The sequence below is a fragment of the Triticum dicoccoides genome, chromosome 6A (assembly GCF_002162155.2).
Source record: "Triticum dicoccoides isolate Atlit2015 ecotype Zavitan chromosome 6A, WEW_v2.0, whole genome shotgun sequence".
Lineage (NCBI taxonomy): Eukaryota > Viridiplantae > Streptophyta > Magnoliopsida > Poales > Poaceae > Triticum > Triticum dicoccoides.
Window position 1 is genome coordinate 63,047,951 of NC_041390.1, and position 17,863 is coordinate 63,065,813.

Below are 17,863 nucleotides of genomic sequence, written 5' to 3' on the forward strand. Positions count from 1 at the left end.
GCAGCCACACCCGCCGCCGCCGCTTCCGCGCCTACCCCCTCCGCTGCCGCTCCTAGCTCCCCGCTCGGCACCTCCTCCTCGCCTCGGTTCCCTCCTGGCTTCTCGTCACCGAGGTTCCTGCGCCCGGAGCTGGTGGGATCTCTTTTTCCCCAGCTGCTGGCTGCTGCTCCAGATCTGCGACCCCAGGTCGCCCCTGCCCTGGCTTCGGCCGTCGTGGCTGCCCCCAAGGTTGCTGACCTGCCACGCAAGGTGAGATTTGCTTTCAATGCGGAGCTGCTGGAAGATACGCCTCCACCCCCCATTCATGGCGCGCATCGCCCCTGTCTCAAATCCGCGCCTGCTGCTCCATTCAAGTCGGGTGCCTGGCGAGCAAGATGGAGTGCCTCCTCGAGCCCAACGCCTTCAGGGGAGGAGTCAAGGCAGGTCTCTTCAAGCGATGAATGGCATTTGGTGCGGCCGGCGTACTGGTGGCGTGAAGGCCGCTCCAACCACCGGCATTTAAGTCGCAGGTCTGCGGGCTCCTATTCCCCTCCTCGCCACAAGGATTTCGTCAAGCTCCAAGACCGTGAATGCCACCGCTGCCTCCTCAAAGGCCACTGCCAAGTTGACTGCAGAAATCCTCTCACTTGCCGTCGCTGTCGCCGTTTTGGACATAAGGCGAGGGGCTGCACCAACGCTCTCTCACCCTCCCCTTTGTCCCCTGCATCGCCTCCTGAAGCTGCTGCGGCGGTGCCGCTCGGCCTGCCGTCACCTCCGGCCGCTCCCTCGTCGTGTGCCATGTCACGGCGGGAGCCCCGACGGGAACCCCGCGTCGGCGACCCGTCGCTGCGCCCCGAGGAGGGGCGCGTGGTGATCATCTCCAACCCGGAGATGGAGGCCAACGAAGCAGGCTTGGCGTCCCTGGGCGCCCTCATCTGGCTTGGAGGGAACAGGCCGGCTGTCAGCGCCGCTGAGATCAAAGAGGCTCTTGATGAGCAGTTCGGGATCAAGGATGTCAAAGTGGTTCCTCACTTTCCTGAAGACTTCTTTGCTCTGTTCAGCTACCAGCATCAGCGTGACAGGGTCACGACGGCTCGGCGCTTCCGGCACAACGACCTCGACCTGCATTCCTCCAACTGGCGTCTCGATGCTCATTCTGATGTGATTTGCGCCAACTATCACGTCCACCTCTGCATCGAGAGCATCCCCCTCAACGCCTGGTCTGATTCAGTTGCAACTCAGGTGCTTGGTCCAGACACTTTCATCCACTATTTCGACATTGCCACCCTGCGTCAGGAAGACGCCTCCTGCCTCCGGCTGTGGGCGTGGTCAGCCAACCCATCTGCCATTCCAAAGGTGCAGCTTGTCACCATTGCTCCTCGGGTGGCCACTGGTGTCGGGGGTGCTCCGTCTGCGGCCATTGGGCATGGTGGCATCCGGCGGCGCGCCATCGTCCACCTCGACTTGCTGGAAGACTTCACTCCTGATGCTGCCGGCAACTTCCCTCGCCGTCCACGCACGGAACCTCCTTTCGACTGGAAGTATGGTGTGGTGGATGGTGAGGCCAGAGCTCGGGATCGTCATGAGCCTCCTCCTAGCCGCCGCGACGACGACGACCGCAGCAGAAGAGATGATGATCGTGACAGAGATGATCGTCGCGGCCGGGACAATGACAGATCTCGGTCCTCCTGGAAGGACCGCATTTTCCGTAGCAGGTCTCGAGCTCCTGACCACCGAGCTGATGATGGCCGCCAAGGTCCGCGCTGGGGCGCGCGCGAGTCGGATCGTGGGCGTGACGACCGCGGCCGTGATGACCGTCGCCGCGCACATGCCACTTCTCAGGAGCGCTCGGCTGACGGATGCTCGCTGGAGAGGCGCGGCCGCTCTCTGCCGCCCTCACCGCGTACAACTTCGAGTGACATCATTGAGATTGCCCCGTCGGGTCTTGGCTTGGGCTGGCTTTGTGGTGCCTCCAGCAGGATCTCCAAGATTCAGCCGTCACTGACCATGGAACAGATGGGGATGGACAAGCACATGCTTCTGGTTCAAGAGGCTCCTGCTTCACCTCATGATGCCCCGCCTGAGTTGGTCCTGTCTACTCCAACTCCAACCCCTGTGCGCCTGGAGGTGCTGCTTGAAGAAACCAACAGCGACAGCATCACTCATGTGTCAAACAGTTTTGATGCTGATGCCCAGACTGAAGAAGAGGCAGATGAAGAGACAAGGACTGAAGAAGCTCCAGAGGAAGAGCCAATATCTGAAGAAGATGCAGAATCAGAAGCACCGGTCACTCCAATATTCATCCCGCGCATGCCCGCGCTGTTGCCGTCCCCCCCTACTCAGCGCTCGACACCTCCAAGACCCCCAACTGCTCGTAGGAAGACGCTAGCCGGGGTCTCTGGCTTCCACCTGCCGCGCCAGAGCCCCCGGCTCCGGGCCAAAAAGCGGAGCGTGCCCATTGCCAGGCTCGCAGAGCAGCTGCTGTGCCGCCGTATGGGGATCGTTGCTGAGGGTGAACAAGCCACTGAGGCGGCTATCACCAAGTTTGCTGATATGTTCCAGGACCGTCTCCCGGACATTGCTGTTGCGGCTTTGCGCGCTTTATTCCACATGGACTGCGATCTCTCCTCGGCGGTTGAAGACGCCCTCATGCAGCATGGAGGAGAAGGAGGGCCAGACCAAAACGAGGCCACCGCGGCGGGGGTCTGAGCGCTGGGTGCTGTTGCTACGTTGCAAGTTGTTGCTTAGTTTCCTCATGTTAGTCCATCATTTCAAAGCTAGATGTACGCCTGTTTGTAGCTGCCATGTGTTGCTGCTTCTATTTCTGGCCCTGGCGAGACCATTGTTGCCTATGATGTTGGCAGACTCATGTAAGGGGTATGATGTAATCGGGGTGGAACCATGTTAGAGCAAAACCTTGCTATTCTGTGTTGGAACGTCCGTGGCTTAAATTGTCCTGATCGTCAAGCAACTGTCCATGAAACCATTGCAGCTTCCTCCTGTCATCTTGTTTGCATACAAGAATCAAAGCTTCAAACTATTGACGCCCATGTTGCTGCATACCTGGGCGGACATCGTCTCAAAAACTTTGCTCATAGACCAGCTGATGGCACAAAAGGTGGAATATTACTGCTATGGGATGATTCTGCGGTTACCATCTCCAATATTCAGATTGGAGCTTACTACCTCTCAGCAACTGTTGATGTCAACAACTCTCCTGATGACAAGTCTTTTAAACTGACCACTATTTATGGACCAACCAGATACATCCATAAAGAGGCTTTCTTCCTGGAGCTAACGTCCCAAAAGCCTATCGACGGAACGAAGTGGCTGGTTAATGGTGATTTTAACCAAATCTACCGAGCTAGAGACAAAAACCGTGCTAATGTTGATCGGGGTCGTCTTGTCCGATTCCGCAACACCCTGAACACTTGCAATCTCAAGGAGATACACCTTCAAAACCGGAAGTTCACCTGGAGCAACGAACGCGCTGACCCAACGCTCTGCAAATTGGACGGCTTCTTCTGTAACGATGAGTGGGATATTGATTTTGGCTCGCACATTCTTCATGCTCTCTCCTCCTCGCTGTCCGACCACTGTCCGTTATTGCTTGCTAATGATGATGGTCCGCGGCGGCCAAAAACATTTCGTTTCGAAAACCACTGGACCAAGATGCCTGGTTTCCAGAAGGTGGTTGTTGATGCTTGGAATGAACAATCTGTGCACTTGGAGCCCTACCAAAGGCTTTTTCACAAGCTCAAGACCACCGGTCGGAGACTTCGCACGTGGAGCAAGTCCCTCTTTGCAAAGTCAAAGATTCAAATGCACATGGCCCTGGAGGTCATTTTACGTCTAGATTTAGCCCAGGAACAAAGAGAGCTCTCTCACGATGAGCAAGATATCCGGAAAAGGCTTAAGAGGAAAATCATCGGCTGGGCTATTTTGGAGAAATCGAGAAAGAGGCAGAATTCGAGAGTCACTAACCTCAAGGAAGGTGATGCGAACACCCGCTACTTCCATCTTCGCGCGAATCACCGGAGGCGCAAAAACTTCATCCACCGCCTCAAGCACAATAATGGATGGGTCACAGATCACAATGCTAAGGACAAAATCATTCATAGTCATTTTAAGGGCATTGCTAAAAGAGGGCCTTCGCGTAATATTGACATCAACTGGGACATTTTACCGGTCCCTGACTGTGATCTCCAAGATCTTGATGATGCCATCACCGAGGAGGAGGTCAAGGCATCTGTGTTTGGTATGCCAAGTGATAAGGCCCCGGGGCCTGATGGTTTTACTGGTGCATTCTTCAAGTCATGCTGGAGCATCATTAAGGTGGACGTCATGCTTGCTATAAGCCGCTTCTCTAATCTTCATGCCTCCCATTTGCACTGGCTTAACACCGCGGACGTTGCCCTCATCCCGAAGAAAGATGGCGCGGAAGACATCTCTGACTTTCGCCCCATTAGTCTTATCCACGCCATTGCGAAGATCATTGCCAAAGTCATGTCCAACCGCCTAGCCCCGCGCATGAACGGCCTTGTTTCCCAAGCACAAAGCGCCTTCATAAAAAGAAGATGTATCCATGACAACTTCATGTATGTGCGCAACATGGCAAGACGCCTCCACCGCAAGAAAGCTGCGGCCCTGCTCTTTAAGCTGGACATTAAAAAGGCCTTTGACTCCGTCCGTTGGGATTACCTCCTCGACTTGCTCAACCACTTGGGTTTCCCACCTCGTTTCCGGGGCTGGGTCTCGGCGCTCTTGTCTACGTCCTCGTCGCGAGTCCTTCTCAATGGAATTCCTGGCTGTCCCATCCGCTTAGGCCGTGGTTTAAGGCAAGGGGATCCCCTTTCCCCGCTCCTCTTTGTGCTGGCAATTGACCCCCTTCACCATATTCTTCGCAAGGCCACCGAACAAGGCAAGCTCCAACCTATTGGAGGAGATGTGATGACTTTTCGAGCCTCCCTCTATGCGGACGACGCTGCGGTCTTCCTTGCGCCAATCAAGGATGATGTAAATTTCTTTGTGGAAACACTGGCGAGCTTTGGGGAGGTCACTGGATTGATGACAAACTGCACTAAAAGCTTAGTCGCCCCCATTCGCTGTGTGAGCCTTGACCTTGATGATATCCTCCATTCCTTCCCTGCGAACCGCTCCACCTTCCCTATGAAATATTTGGGACTGCCGTTATCGGTTAAGAGACTAAAGAGAATCCACTTCCAGCCGCTCGAAGACAAGATTGCTGCCCAACTCACTCCTTGGATTGGCATGCTCATGGCCTCTTCGGGCAGGGTGGTTCTCGTCAAATCTGTCCTCACAGCCATCGCCATATACTACATGACTGCACTTGATCTGCCAGTGGAGGTTTTGAAGAAGATTGACTCCCTTCGGCGTGCTTTCCTTTGGGCTGGCTGTGACAAGGTCACCGGTGGCAAATGCAAGATCAATTGGGAACAAGTGTGTAAATCCAAAGCTCATGGCGGACTAGGCATCCTAAATCTACAGAAATTTGCATCTGCTCTCCGTTTACGTTGGCTCTGGGCGGAATGGATGGACCCGGCGAAGCCTTGGGTGCGGTTGGGGAACCCTTGCGATAAGAGAGGTAAAGACATCTTTGCGTCTGCCACCAAGGTCTTAATTGGAGATGGACTTCGTGCCTCCTTTTGGGAGTCTGCTTGGCTTGATGGCATCAGGCCCAAAGACATCGCCCCAATGATTTTTGAAATTTCAAAACGAAGGGGCTGCTCGGTGAACAAGGCTTTGCAAAACAACTTCTGGGTCTCCCAAATCAACTCTCGTGGCATCTTCTCCGCTAACCAGCTCACTCAGTTCGTCAACCTTTGGGAAAAAATTTCGGTTGTTCAACTCAACCCAGATGGGGTCGACACTATCTCATGGAAGTTCACTAATGATGGTCTGTACACTGCGGCGTCGGCCTACAAAGCTCAGTTCTCTGGTCTGGTTGACACCAACATGTTACAGTGGGTTTGGAAGAATTGGGCTCCCCCCAAATGCAAATTTTTTGCCTGGTTGGTTATCAACAATAGGATTTGGACGGCCGATAGGCTCCAACGACGTGGATGGCCTAATTGTGATCGTTGTCCTCTTTGTAAGCAGGTGCAAGAATCCGCGGCGCACATCCTCTTCCGGTGCCGCTACACTGTTCGAGTTTGGGGTATAGTCAAATCTTGGCTTGGCCTGGGGGATGTGCATCCTTCGGCTTGGGTGGTGATGGATTCGGTGAAGTCTTGGTGGAACCTGATTGCATCCAACACATCGCAGTCGCGCCGGCCGATGCTCTCTCTTATGATGCTAGTCTCATGGGAAATCTGGAAAGAAAGGAATGCTCGTGTCTTCAGGGGCACCGCGGTGCCGGTGGGGGTTATTGTTGCTAAAATTAAAGATGAGTACAAGTTGTGGTGTTTCGCGGGGGCTAAGTGCTTGAGTAATGTAATGCCGCGAGAGTAATGCGTTGTAATTCGGCCTTTGGCCTTAAACCTTCTTCTTATTCAATGAAAGTGGCAAGTCTTTTGCCCCGTTTCAAAAAAAAAAACAATCAGTAAATAGTGAATTGTCATGTATACATTTTTTGTAGTGGTATGATGTATCCTCGCTCGGACCAGAGGAGGTCAAAGAAATAGCTTCGGATGGAGGCCACAACGATGAGCTACTCTCACTGGTCTTTGTTTGATGCCATGAATTGCTTAAAAATAGTAATTGTTTGTCTGACAATAGACTAAGAATGTATTCTAATAAATCTGAAAATAAAGGTAGTATCAGTTGCCAAGCTGCATAAATACATCAGTTGGTCGGCATTATACCCTCAAAATTCAATTTATCTCTATTTTTTAATATAAAACCATCAAAGCACTTGGCCATGTTAACAATGAAGCACCTGGTGCAAGGCTTAATGACTTCCAAACATGGTGTAAATCTACGGAAGAGCTCAATTAGTATTGTGGATCAGTTTCCCTGTCAAACTTTCAAATTTTAAGTTTTAATACTCCTCGCACTTTCCAATTCAGCATAATCAATTAAGCAAGTAAACATTGCTCTGGTTTCTTAGTTTTGGCAGATCTGCACCTGGTATTTGTTAATGTCTCTAGGGTTGCAAGCTCATTTTCCGCTTCTGCTTCTCAAAGTTGGAACCATAAGGAGCAATCGACAGCTGATTTAGATGTCAACATGAAAAAAAATACACATATGCATAATCCCTCGGTATAACCACCGTCAATCTGCATTTGGCAAGTTTGGTCATGTGTGCTGGCACATCATGAATTCCCGCTGCCTCACAAGCCACACCCATGAAATGCAAAGAGATCATATACAGTGAAGATTTGTATGTAGCAGACATTCATGCGTGGAGTATCACTTACTACTAGTGTGCTCCACCTCTACACAGCCGTAGCTAGTGACACTAATCGACCCGTTGAGATATCGATGACATGTGGTTATCCGGTTTGGATTCCAAACTCTCTCGATCTGGCTACATATATGGAGCTATCACCATGAATGCAATAATTACTATCTCGCTAATAGTACCATATAGTAGTTGAGAGCAATTGTGTGCTAAAGTCCAGAAGCCTCTAAAGCCTATAACAAGGTTTTGTTTTGTTTTTCTTGTGGATATCTCTATAAATGGAAAAGTGAGTTGAAGACTTGATCAACTGCAAAATTCAATTGTAATTTTAAGCAGTTATGTGCCAACTCATGACATTGAAAATTTACATGCTACTTGCCTAGGTCAAATTAGTAGGGGGCTTGGTCGTATTATGTATTCATTTACATCACTACACAGGAAGGTAAAAAATAAACATTACCAAAGCATTTAAAGGGCATTGAAGGCTGGGAGCTATGTCAAGTACTCCATAACTCCCGTTCTAAGATGAACATGATCCAATCCACCGGGAGGATGCACCTGCCCGACATTAAAAAGATCAGAACAAACGAAGATCGCAGGAGGACTTGTAAACAGCAATGCAAGCGCTCGAAACTTGACCGCGGCTAACTACAAAAATTTATGGGGCAGACTATTACAGATTCGCCTGGGAAAAAAATAGTTTCAGTCAAATTTCTCTCCACCGCTGGATCATCCTCTTTATCTTCTTCGCCATCCTCAACCTCTCCTTGAAGGTCCTGTCCAACGACCCTGAGCTTCAACCTCATCTTCATGTACGCCGGCCACAGCAAACTTTAACAGTAGCTACAACATGCTCTGTCGCAAGGGTTTGATCTCTATAGCTTCCTAACTTCAACCTGTCCTCTGAAGGTCCTATCCGACGCCCCTAAGCTTCAACCTCATCTTCATGTACACCAGCCACCGCAATGCTCTGCCACAAGGGTTTGATCTCTATAGCTTCCAGAGGAAGTGCCTCTGCGTTGCCACCATTTGGCATAGACTCTTCCGTACAACACGCTTTTGTTTCAAGGGAAAAATGAATGAATAATTAAAAGAAAAGATGAATATTGGCTTCAGCCAGTGGTTGAAAACGTCCGTAATCCAGCAGTTCTCTGACTGAAAGAGAACCAAGAAAAACAAAGCCAGTATCAGACATTACAAATATTCAGCCAGAAACAAAGTACAATACTAAATCCAATGGAAAGGTCTGAGCCCACATTAGTGCAAACATTAGGAGAATTCTTTTCTTTAGAACTTGGATAACAGGTACAAAAATGCATATTCTGACAACATATTCTGATCTCTCATTCAAGCAAACGAAAACCAAGCACAGATGCTGTCACGGCATGGAGTTGGCAGCTACCCAAACAACACATGAATCACAGGACTTGGGCGGCGGTGTTCAGCTTCTCGGCTACCGCGATCTGAGTCCGTGTGATGCTTGACAGGTATACCAGCGCAAGATTGTCCTGCAACAGTAAGGAAATATGACCAACGGTTAGCCGTGGGAGAAACCAAGATAGCCATTTATCAGCACAGGAAAAACTAGTTACCTGAATCTTGTCATTGAAGAGCCTGTCAAAAGATGCTGGAGACAGCTTTGGCATGGAGGAGACGGTGTCAGCAATGAACCTGCCTATCTTGTTGTCCGGTGCCACACGAGCTTCCTACAAATGATTCAACAAACTTTCTTAAGAACCTACGGTCAAGATACAAAGTACATGAACGCCAAGTGGCAGGACAATTTCTTACCACAATATCATCAACATATTTATAGATCTCGTCAATAAGAGCATATAACTTTTGCATTGAAGACTCCATTCCTTCCAAATCGTTGGGGAGCTTCTCCACCATAGTAGATTTCAGCATTTCAACTGTGTCGACAGCAACAGCAACATGTAAAAAAATGTTTTCCTTGTACAACAGATATTATTTCTGAAGATGCCAGAATATCAATTACAGAATACTTTCAATAAACATTCCAAATACTAATGTACAAAACTAATGCAAATGAAAAAATTGAATTATTTTCTTCCAAGAACAAAGAATCCTTCCACTAAAATTGCCAGTCACCACTATTTTTACACAAAAACAGAAGAGTTCAGCAGCATAAGCTATTTTCAAATTTACTGGCAGACAAGTTATTGACCTCATCAGGTTTTTGTTGCTCATAGATGCTTACAATACCTCATTTAGTTCAGTGCAATATATTCATCATTCTAAACAATTTATTCTATGTTATTACTACAGAAAAAAGGTTCTGAAAAGTAAGCTACCAGATCAACAGAGTAGATTTACATATAGTACATAATGGAACCATTCTAAACGTGAAACTTACATCCAACTTTCTCTGCATCGAGCATCTTCAAGTCCAGAGGAATTTCTTGAAATTGTGCGGCAAGGTGCCTATCTCCAAGAGACAGGTTGGATGAGACATAGGCTTTGATGGAAGCCTCCCCCATGGTGAAGCCAGTGTCAACAGTAAGATGAATAGGGCTCTGTACTTCTCTTGAATAAAATTCGTGGATAAGCGTACTACCCCCTGAAACACCAAAGCCAGTGGAGAACCTGCATGCAGATAATATGATATCACCATGCGAGCAAGGTGGGGTATTTGTTTGATTCAATAGCTACTTTCTTTTGTATGAATATAAATCTCTCCTCTTGCAAAATTAAAGCCTAGTGACCTCGCTGGATGTTCTTTTGCTGCTACCCTTAATCATTGGTTAGAGCGACTCTGTCAACAGCACTAGACAGAACATGATTCAATGACAACACCACCAAACATAACATTCCATATGACTGGACAAATATCCAACCAGGTGTCTATGCAAACACAAATACATGGGCTGTCATATGTACAAGCTCAAGTCAATTTGTGTTATCAAAAGAAAAACTCAAGTCAATCTGTCAACAAGAACAATATCAATCGGACATAAGAACTAAGCGCTTCCATCCATTGCCAAAATTACAGTGACAGGTGCTATCAAACAAACTCATAAAGTTAAGAATAGTTGTACAATTTTGTCATTTGATATGTCTCACAAGTTCCATCTACTCAAGACCCAATAACTGTCTATGCGCACATGGACACAGAACCAATGTCAGCCTGTGTAAAATATGCACCAACCAATCATAATGTTGCACTAGCATATAAGACGGTATTAAGGCAACAGAAGAACATTATGAAGAAATACATACCATCCCACAAGCACTTCCTTGGGGTTCACCTTCTGGTGCGACGCGTACATGTTGTGGTGGTACTCAATGTCGAGAGCAACCTGTTCACACACGCACACATCACCAATAAACGTCAGAACCGCAGGCTCAACTAACAAACCCTAGATCTCTGGCTAGAGTTCGGCAGAGGCTACAGTAAAAATCGCATCGCTGAGAGCTTTTAGCCCAGCTTCGGGCTGGGGGGTACGGGGTGGGGGAGGTAACCTGGTCGGCGGACTCGCTGTGGGGGACGACGTAGGCGTTGCGGACGTGGACGGTGCCGTCGGGGAGGACGGAGCCGAGGAGGGTGCCGATGACGCGCTCCGCCTGGTCGGGCCGGCGCACGAAGCTGTCGCAGATGGTGAAGACGACGACGGCCTCCACCCGCGCGGACGAGGAGGAGGACGAGGACGACGGGAAGAGGAGCGCGGGGCCCGCACCGCAGGCGGAGGTCTCCGGCGCCGCCATGGAGCTCGGTGAGGGCAGCGAGGCGAGGGGGGAGGAGCGGCGGCGCGCGGCGGTAGAGGAGGGGGACGAGGGAGGAAGGATGGGGGAAAAGGCTCGCACTCGTTTAGTCAGCTAGGGTTTTGTTTGTCTTTGAGATTCGGAATTTCAGATGGAGGGGGTGCTTTGCTTGTTCGAGAACGTAGCGGGTGTGCTACCCGGTTCTTCTCTGAGAGAATTCCTTATTCGGTCCTTTCTTAAAGTTTGGTTCCCTTTTTGCCCAGAAAACTTCTTTTTTTTTGACACTTAAATTTTATTTTGTTCCCTACGTGACACTTTCATCCAGTTTTCCATCCGACGGTGTTAACTATGATGTACAAAGACAATTTTGCCCTTGATGGTAATATATGTCACCAAGAAAGGGAAGAAAAGGAGCGTGAATATGAATGTATGAAAGTGTTGCGCGTTGGAGATTCCACGTTCAAATATTCATATGCACCAGCGCCCAACCGGTCGCGTTGCACAGCTCAATCCGCGAGAGCGCGACACTTGGTTGCTCACGCACGAGTACGCACAAAGCTAGCACAAGAACCATGCAAACTAGCAACTTGATTGATTTTGCCTGAACAGTGAACGCACGTCTTAGCCGGCACCTCACATGCGCACGCGAACCAGTAAAAGCTAGCGCTTAATCGATCGGATCAATTCGATTTTGGCGGAATACTCTCGTGGCTATCCTACTGATTCATGTATATACATGGTAGTGAGGAGACATTTTTTTTTGGAACGATTCGATGGAGACATTTTACTCGATGGAGGCGTGAGCTTGTGCAGCAAATTGAGGCGCGAACACAGCTCAGAGACATCACCCGTTGAGGTTAAACTATCACCCGCAAGATTAATCTACACAAATTTATACACTACAGTCTATAGTAGAGGCTGAATGGGTAGTTATTATTCCACTCATCATATTATTATTAGTCCATGTTCAAAAAAAAGAAAAAATGTTCAAAAAAATATTATTATTAGTCCTTTGCATTTTTTTAATGATTAGTCATATAGTACTATTTTTTTTATTTATCCAACCACGACAAAATATATCACATTACCTCTTTGTTTGCATGTGAATAATCTGGTCATATACTACACTAGGGGTAAAAATGTCTTTTCGTGTCAGACTTAACACCGTTACTAGTCAAATCTGACGGAAGTGTCACATAGGGAACAAAATGAAATTTAAGTGTCAAAAAGGGAAGGAAAATGTTTTTTGGGCCAAACAGGGAAGCAAATTTTAAGAAAGGGCCAAATAAGGAATTCTCTCTTTTTCTCTGGCCTTGTACTTGTACTGTTGTAGTGCCTCCGGTTCTTTTCAACCTACAAAAAGATCTACCATGAAAAAAAAACATGTATCTATCATGATATAAAATGTCAGACTTATATTCGCTTTATAGGTTTAGAACAACCAAGCAGGAGGATACGTCAACTGGTTCAATCAAGTATGACTAATTGTACCGGATATTCTTTAGTCTTGCAATGTTTATTTTTGCGCAAAAAATTTCGATCTTTTTATCTCAAAGTTCAAAAAAAAACACTAGCCGTTAATTATGTGTTTGACCACCTACTTGCGCTTTTCTAGCTTAGCCACAAATAGCGCAATTAGGCGTTAGTATTGTAGCATGAAGAAAAAAACTATACGAGGTGGCCTAGCCCGTTAAACCACATGTCCATCTTCCTATTCTCCTACTAAAGCTCCTATGTGTGCACAGTCGACAAAAAAATCTAGATTTCCTCCTCACGCCGCATATCCTCTCTCTCTCTCTCTCTCTCTCTCTCTCTTGGTGCATGATGTCGCTCTCTCCCTCTTCCTCTGCCCCTTGCTACACAGATGGGAACCAGTAAGTGTTGAGGCATATCTTTCTCGATGTGGTTTTGGTGATTGATGACAACGTGTTTGCGGACTAATCGTGTGCTTTGAGCATTTCAGAGATTCATCCTTGGCACGAGACGATTTCTTCCCTTCGGAGTGTCATTCAAGACGGTGTAGCTCTTTCGTTTCTCTTTCGGTGGTCTAGTTGCGTAGAGGGCACCGTACTATCAAGAGGGGGTCCGCTGTGGTATTGTTTGGGTGGAATCAACACGTACACTTCCACTTCTCTCCCTCCGAACCCTTCCGCTTCGATGGAGAGATCTTTTCTCTACTTGTGTGTCTTGTCTGGGTCCCAGCGGTAGTACCGTGCTACACAGCGGTAGTACCGCTGAGGGGTCACAAGCGGCAGTACTGCTCCGCAGCGGTAGTACCGCCGGTGACTCCGCAGCTGTACTACCGCTGGCTTGCCGGGTTCCTACCGTCTCGACTCGAGGGCTCTTTTTCTCGTGTCGGGTTTTGCGGCACTGGTTGCGGCAGTAGAGGCGGTAGTACCGCTTCTCAGCGGCAGTACCGCCCCTACCACCGCGGTAGTACCGCTCTGGGTCCAGGTCCCTGCTTCTCTCCTTTGCGTGGCAGTACCGCTAGGTGGAACGGCAGTACCGTTGGTTTCCTATTCACCCCCCCCCCCTAGTCAACCATATCGATCCTTTCAATTGGTATCAGAGCCTCGTCTCTTTATTAAGGACTTTACCGTCTGAAGAGTATGGTTGATACCGTAGACAGTGTGGAGGAACACTCCGGTGTGAATCCGATCTCGTCTACGGGCGATGGGGAAACCTCAGTCTCTCATGAGGAGTTCAATGTGGCCTTGGAGACATTGAAAACCTCCATGATGACCGAGGTTGAAAGCATGTTTACTAAATTCCTTGAAGGGCTTAAACTATCCACCGCACCGTTGAAAGTGGGTGTCGGTGTCAAAACCGGCGGATCTCGGGTAGGGGGTCCTGAACTGTGCGTCTAGGCCGGATGGTAACAGGAGGCAGGGAACACGATGTTTTACCCAGGTTCGGGCCCTCCTGATGGAGGTAAAACCCTACGTCCTGCTTGATTAATATTGATGATATGGGTAGTACAAGAGTAGATCTACCACGAGATCAGAGAGGCTAAACCCTAGAAGCTAGCCTATGGTATGATTGTATGTTGTGATTGTCGTCCTACGGACTAAAACCCTTTGGTTTATATAGACACCGGAGAGGGTTAGGGTTACACAAGGTCAGTTACAAAGGAGGAGATATCCATATCCGTATTGCCTAGCTTGCCTTCCACGCCAAGTAGAGTCCCATCCGGACACGAGACGAAGTCTTCAATCTTGTATCTTCATAGTCTAATAGTCCGGCCAACGGATATAGTCCGGCTGTCCGGAGACCCCCTAATCCAGGACTCCCTTAGTAGCCCCTGAACCAGGCTTCAATGACGATGAGTCCGGCGCGCAGTATTGTCTTCGGCATTGCAAGGCGGGTTCCTTCTCCGAATACATCACAGAAGAATTTGAATACGAGGACAGTGTCTGACCCTGCAAAATAAGTTCCACATTCCACCGTAGAGAGAATAATATTTTCGTAGATCTAATTTGCTGGCTTGTTTTGGTAGCATGACGTTATGTCATGGCCCGGTGATTATTCGAACCGTTCCCTTTAACCAGCCCCGCACATAACGCGAGGCAGTTTTTCGACACGTCTTGTCAAAGCAGAGATCGTGCCCCCTTATTATGGGATTCTCATCAATACGGGCGTGGGTAACCCAACTGCGCCATCAATTACGGTGCTTAGGGAATAAGCGAGTTTTACCAGGCAAGTGGGAACGCTCAGTTTCGTTCGCCCATATAAAGGGATAAGGATTCACCTTCCTATCCACGCCTTCTTCCTCCTTTGCTCATCCGTTTTCGCACATTCGAGCTCTAGCGCCCAAGTCCACACTTCCCACCTCAACCTTCTCCAACCATGTCCGGAGCGGGAGGCAGGTGGATGGTCTTCTCCGTCATGGCGGGAGACATCAAGAAACTGAGGAGAGCCGGATACCTGCCCGACGACATCATGCACCGGCTCCCAGATGAGGGGCAGCTCATCCCCACCCCCAGGCCCCATGAGAGGGTAGTATTCCTCACCCATTTCCTCCGCGGACTGGGATTCCCTCTCCATCCATTCGTCCGGGGGCTCATGCTCTATTACGGCCTGGATTTCCATGATCTGGCCCCAAACTTCATCCTCAACATCTCGGCGTTTATCATCGTGTGCGAGGCCTTTCTCTGCATCAAGCCCCACTTCGGCTTATGGTTGAAGACCTTTAACGTCAAGCCGAAGGTTGTGGGCGGCCGCCAGGCAGAGTGCGGAGGCGCCATGGTGGGCAAGATGCCCAACGTTACATGGCTCGAGGGCTTCTTTGTGGAAACCATAAAGGGGTTCGGGGTGGTTCTACATCACCGAGCCGCGTGACCCTGCATGGGCAGCGGCCCCCGAGTTCCGATCTGGCATCCCCATGCGGCTCACCTCCTGGAAAGAGAAGGGCCTGTCCTGGGGTAGTTCGGAAGAGCTGACCGGACTCCAAACATGTATTCAAACCATGGTGAACAAGAAGCTCAAACTCGTCAACGTAGTCCAGGTCATGCTCGTCTGCCGGATCCTCCCGTGTCAACAACGGGCCTTCAACTTGTGGGAGTTCGACCTGGCCCAGCACCAAACTCTGAACAGGCTCTTCGATACAACACACGAGGATGCCTGGAAGGTGCTTTTCAAGGGCACCGAGGTCCCCCCACCCATTACTGAGGATCGCGGATTCAGCGCGAAGCGCCAAGCCAGTGCGGTAAGCTGCTATACCTCTTACAGGATACTTGGTTTTCATGGTTTGACTCTATGGGGATCTAAGCTCCTGTACCTTTGACAGGACTGGCGGAAAATGGCCGGACAGATCGACTACCCGGCTCCCTTGCCCGAAGGCCCAGCAAACGCTCTCCTGACGGAGATGCTGACTCCGGCTCCTTACAAGGTGCCAGAGAAGACCAGGAAGGCCAAGGGAACCCGAAAGAGTTCCCGGCGCCAGGTGTTATCGGACTCATCGTCCGATAACTCTGCGGCACACTCCTCCCCCGAAGACGAGGAGGAAGAAGAAGATGCTCCCCCTCCAGGCGGGGGAGACAAGAAAAGGAAGGCTGCCCTAACTGGGGGGGGCAAAGGGTCCAAGAAGGGAAGGACTCTCCTTCCGGACAGCTCAACTGCCGCCGACGAAGACGAAGACGAGTGGTTGCCCAGGGCCAAGCCCCTAGGGAGATTGTAAGTATTCGGATACTAGAGTAACTCGTAGCATTCCTTTGTCGCACTGCTTTCCCTAACACCGAACATGATTATGCAGGCCGCCGCGAACCAGCATCGATGTATCATCGGACGGTTCCCTGGGCTCGTCGGACATGGATAGCGATCCAGTCCCGACCGCCACCTCCCCTCATCCTGCCGACGACGCCGAGGTGCTATCTTAAGAGGCATCGGGTCGAGGGGAGACAGTCATGGAGGTGCCTCAAGGCGACCTTCCGGACTCCGGGAGCTGCGGGGACGGGGCCCCCGAGAGCTCCGAGTTTGGCCCTCAGCCGAACACCGTGCCGTACCCTTCAGCGGTTCCGGGCTCGAGGGGCAAGATGCCTGTGCCGGTGACCTCTGTCCATCCAGAGGCACCGGACAATCTGCTGATAGCGCTTCGCAGCGCTTCCATCAACGAGGAGCACCGCACTACCATGAGTGCGGTGATCCAAAAGGTTCAGTCCGCCAAGAGCGGATTGACTGAAGCATGTGCCAGCCTTCTAACAGGCTTTGAGGTAAGTGTTTCAAAATGTGGTAGAAATATTACCGCATAGACAGTAGCCCCTAATGCTTTGTTCGGTGTTCACAAAGAAAAGCCGAGCAGAGGATCAAATAATATCGCATGAGTCTAATATAAATATGTCAATATGCATATGCAGGCTTCGCTACTGGCGTCCGCCGCACTGACTGCGGAGGTCGCCATACTGAAGCAGGACCTCGAGGGGTCCAGGAAAGAGCTAGGCCTTGCCAAGAGGCAGCTCGAGGAGAATAAGGGTAAGTAATACCCTGTCTATAGATATGTATATATAAAAGAGGACGCGATTGCAAAATGACAGGATCATCGTATATTTGCCAGGGGCCACGACCGAGGTGGCGACCCTGAAGCAAGCGCTAACCAAGGCCGAAGATAAAGCAGCCAAGGAGCGCACCGAGCGGGAAAAACAAGAGGCTTGGGTGGGCGAGGTGCAGCAAGAGCTCCAGGCTCTCGTGACGAAGCACGAGGCGTTGGAGCTTGACTCGAAGACACGAGAGTCTAAGCTTTCCGCGGCCCTCGAGGGCACAAAAAGTGCCAAGGACGAAGCCCAAAAGGCCCTCCAGGAGATCGACGCAATGAAGAAGATAGCAGCGGGTAAGGCATTCTATATGCAGAGCAATCATGCAAAAGTAAATTACCGATTACTTACCCGAATTCGGAGCTCTCCAGGAGCATTCGCAGATTTGCCCCGTAGCATGTCGGATGCCGCGCAGTTTCACCAGGCCGAGGAGGGGAGCTCAACAGAGAAGCTGTTCTGGTCTCAATATACTGGGACCGAACACCCGATGCCTCTGAGCAACCAGCTAAAGCAGCTGGTTGAGTTTCACAAGGCGGCCGAACAGGCCATGAAGGGCCTTATAGTCCGGCTATGGCCTGGCGACGCCCTTCCAAACAGCTACTTCGGCCTGGTGAGGCGGCTTGTGGATGCCTTCCCACGGCTGGAGGTCGTCAAGCGGTCCGTCTGCATCGAAGGTGCACGCCGGGCTTTCGCCCGTGTGAAGGTGCAGTGGGCCAAGCTAGACGCTGTGAAGCTGATCAAGGAAGGGCCGCCGCAGGGCAAGGAGCATCGC

The 17,863-nt window shown here is 50.0% G+C and overlaps 1 protein-coding gene across 1 annotated transcript; it reads right to left on the reverse strand.

Moving 5' to 3' along the window:
* Nucleotides 1-8,478: 8,478 nt before the first annotated feature.
* LOC119314921 (eukaryotic translation initiation factor 3 subunit F-like) lies at nt 8,479-11,190 on the reverse strand. Its single transcript, XM_037589605.1, has 6 exons — nt 10,826-11,190; nt 10,583-10,662; nt 9,720-9,949; nt 9,134-9,255; nt 8,935-9,048; nt 8,479-8,850 (listed from the first exon to the last, which is right to left on the reverse strand). The coding sequence occupies exons 1-6, from the start codon at nt 11,066-11,068 to the stop codon at nt 8,761-8,763; spliced, it is 879 nt and encodes a 292-aa protein (XP_037445502.1). The 5' UTR covers nt 11,069-11,190; the 3' UTR covers nt 8,479-8,760.
* Between the last annotated feature and the right edge of the window lie 6,673 nt (nt 11,191-17,863).